We start from the raw sequence: 2707 nt of genomic DNA on the forward strand, positions 1-2707 counted from the left end.
CCTTCTCTCCCCCGACAGCGCCCCCTCCGCTCCGGAGCCAGTCCAGGGCCCTGTTCCGTTGTTCTACACCTCGGGGCCGAACCCAGCCTGGCTCACCCTCCCTGAGCCGCTGGGCCTTGGGGGTGAGGACGGCCAGGTGTGTGAAGAGGAGGCCCGAGGCAGCCAGCAGCCCAGAGACCAACGGAGTGGGGCCCTCAGCATCCTCCACCAGCAGCCAGTGCAGCCGGGGCACCAGGCTCAGCGTCTGGGACAGCCGCACCAGCTCTGCTTTTTGAACCAGCCTGCAGGGGGAGAGATGGAGAGGGGGGCAAGGGCTGGGCGCCGTTTGCTCCCTGCAGCCAGTATACATAGCTTCTCCTGGGCCCCTTCTAGTATCCCCCGTGGTCCTTCCCCAGCCCCCACACCTAAACTCCTTTTCTCGCCTGTCAAGTTCGCACCGCAGGTGAGTCCCTCCCCTGTTCCTGCAGCTCATGTCTGTCACTCGCTCTGGCTGTGGGAGACTACAAGTTAAGGCGCACAGGTTCGGAATCAGACAGCTCTGGGTTTGAATGCGAGCTCTGTAACTTATTAGGTAAGACGCTGGAGGGAAATGGGTCAGATCGCCCCAAGCCTCAGCTTGCTCTGCTATCAAATGGGAATAACAGTACTTTACAACAACATCATCTCAAAGATGAAATTATAATGACCTTCTAAAACACCCTGAGGACCAGGTCCTCCTCCTCCCGTGCTTGGGTTCCCAGGTAGAGGTATTTAGAGGAGCCCTTTGCCTCCTTCCTCTCCGGGGGACAATTTTCCGGAGGATAGACGAGAAACTGGGAAGGGGTGGCCCAGTTTATCCTTCTAGGCTTCTTTATCCTTCAGATCGGTCTGCCTGTCCCAGGTTGGGTGCTGTGTGTGTGTGTGTGTGTGTGTGTGTGTGTGTGTAAGGGGACAGGGTCACAGCTGGCTGTGCCTAGATGTCAGCCGTCTGATTTCAGGGAGGTGTTAGCAGTCTCTTTAGCTGTAGATCCAAAACCGTGTTCCCCAGTTGGTTTGTATCAATCATAAAGCCACGTTTTAATTAAAAAAAAAAAAAGTCAAGTCCTTAGCACAGTGCCTAGTGGAGAGTATACACACTAAATCACAGCTGGCGTAACTGGTATGACATAAGGCCAAGCCCTTTTCTTATCTCAGTTTGGTCAGGGGGCTCAAGCTTTCTCCGCAAAAGATCCCCGAGAGAGAGTTAACTCTTGGGCAAGCTCCACGTTTCTTTGAAACTTTATGGCTCTATCTTAAAATTTGCCAGGAACTCTGTATCCCCCTATCACAAGGGCAGCCCTGTCCATGGAAATGGAAAAACGACCATTTTCTCACACATCTTTGAGGAAGCGTGTGGCTCCTCTATCCTGTCACTTGGCATGCCCTAGTTTGGGAAACAGCCCCTGGCGCAGTGACTCCCCAGACTCCTCCCTGACCCCCGCCTCCCGGCCCATGCCAGGCCTCTTGGGTGCACCAGAGCCCATACCTGGCGTAGGTGGGGGTGACAACATAGATAGTAGGCAGGGCCTCGGGCTCAGGGGGCTGGGCAGGGGCAGGGGGTGGGCGACGGAGATCAGCCTGCAGCTGGGAAATCCTCAGATCCTTCTGCCGAAGCTGTTCTGCTGCTGCCCGCAGGGGAGGGAGGCAGTCACATGGCTGGCCTGGTCCCAGGAAGCAGGGATGGGGGCAGAGAACCACAGCACGTTGAGCACCCCCAAAGGGGCATAACCTTCTCGTTCAACTCCCAGCCAGCGCAGCCGGCTCCTGACACCTTCCCCAACAGCCTCGTCTACACCCCTGGTGGCTGGATCAGCAGCCCCCTCCAGCTTCAATAAATTCCATCTGTTACAGCTTTCATTCAGATATATTTCATTTCAGATACTGAGCTGATCATCCGCCTCCAATCCCATCTACCTGCTGGTCCTCATGTTGCCTTCTGGAGCCATAAATAAGTCAATCTCCTGAAACGGGGCAATCTTTTAAATACCCGAGGACCAAGCCTGGTGTCTAAACCTCTGAATGGGAGGCAACATTCAATCTGTTCCCTTGGCTACGTAACCAAAGACTCATAAAATTCATTGATTCCGTGATTGGATAAATATTTATTGAATGCTCCTCGTAGAAGGCACAGCCTTAGGTGCTGGGGATGCCGCAGGGAGCAAAGGAGACATGACCCCTGCCTTCACCGAGCTTTCAGTTTAGTAGAGGAGGCAGACACGGAGCAAAGAAACAAAGTAGTAAAATCGTTAGTGATAAGGGCCGCGAAGGGAAGACGTAAGATAGAAAATAAAAGAGACTCCGGAAAAAGAAGAGTTACTCTAGCTAGGGTGGTCAGGGAAGGCCTCTCTGAGGCGGTGACATTTGAGCTGAGACCGGAAGGATGAGAAAGAGGACGCCAGAAAGGAGCTGGGAGAAAAGCACTGCAGCCAGAACAGGTTAAGAGCTTGAGGGAGCAACGAGCGTGGGCTTTTCGAGAAACTGTCATGCAGCCTGGGTGGCCGGAGCAGAGCGAGGCAGTGGGGAAGGAAACGGGGTTGGAAAGGAGGACGGCACCAGGATCATGCGGGGCCTTGCGGACTCTGGGAAGGAGTCTGCATGTCATCCGAGGTGCGGCGGGAAGCCGCGGTGCGTTCTAGAGAGGGGAGTGCGCCCGGCGGCCGCAGAGGGCTGTCGGAGGGCCGCGCCGGCT

At 55.3% G+C, this 2707-nt stretch overlaps 1 protein-coding gene across 1 annotated transcript in view; it reads right to left on the reverse strand.

The window, feature by feature from the left end:
- The window catches only part of B3GAT3 (beta-1,3-glucuronyltransferase 3), a 4230-nt gene that overhangs the window by 1186 nt on the left and 337 nt on the right, over nt 1-2707 (reverse strand). The window contains exons 2-3 of the mRNA XM_077759642.1: nt 1505-1679; nt 1-281 (exon numbers count right to left, since the gene is read on the reverse strand). The exon at nt 1-281 is cut by the window's left edge and continues 3 nt beyond it. Of these exons, the coding sequence (XP_077615768.1) occupies nt 1-281; nt 1505-1679 (456 nt within the window). The remainder of the gene's footprint in view (nt 282-1504; nt 1680-2707) is intronic.

The sequence above is a fragment of the Crocuta crocuta genome, unplaced genomic scaffold (genome assembly GCF_008692635.1).
Source record: "Crocuta crocuta isolate KB4526 unplaced genomic scaffold, BGI_CrCroc_1.0 scaffold53, whole genome shotgun sequence".
NCBI lineage: Eukaryota > Metazoa > Chordata > Mammalia > Carnivora > Hyaenidae > Crocuta > Crocuta crocuta.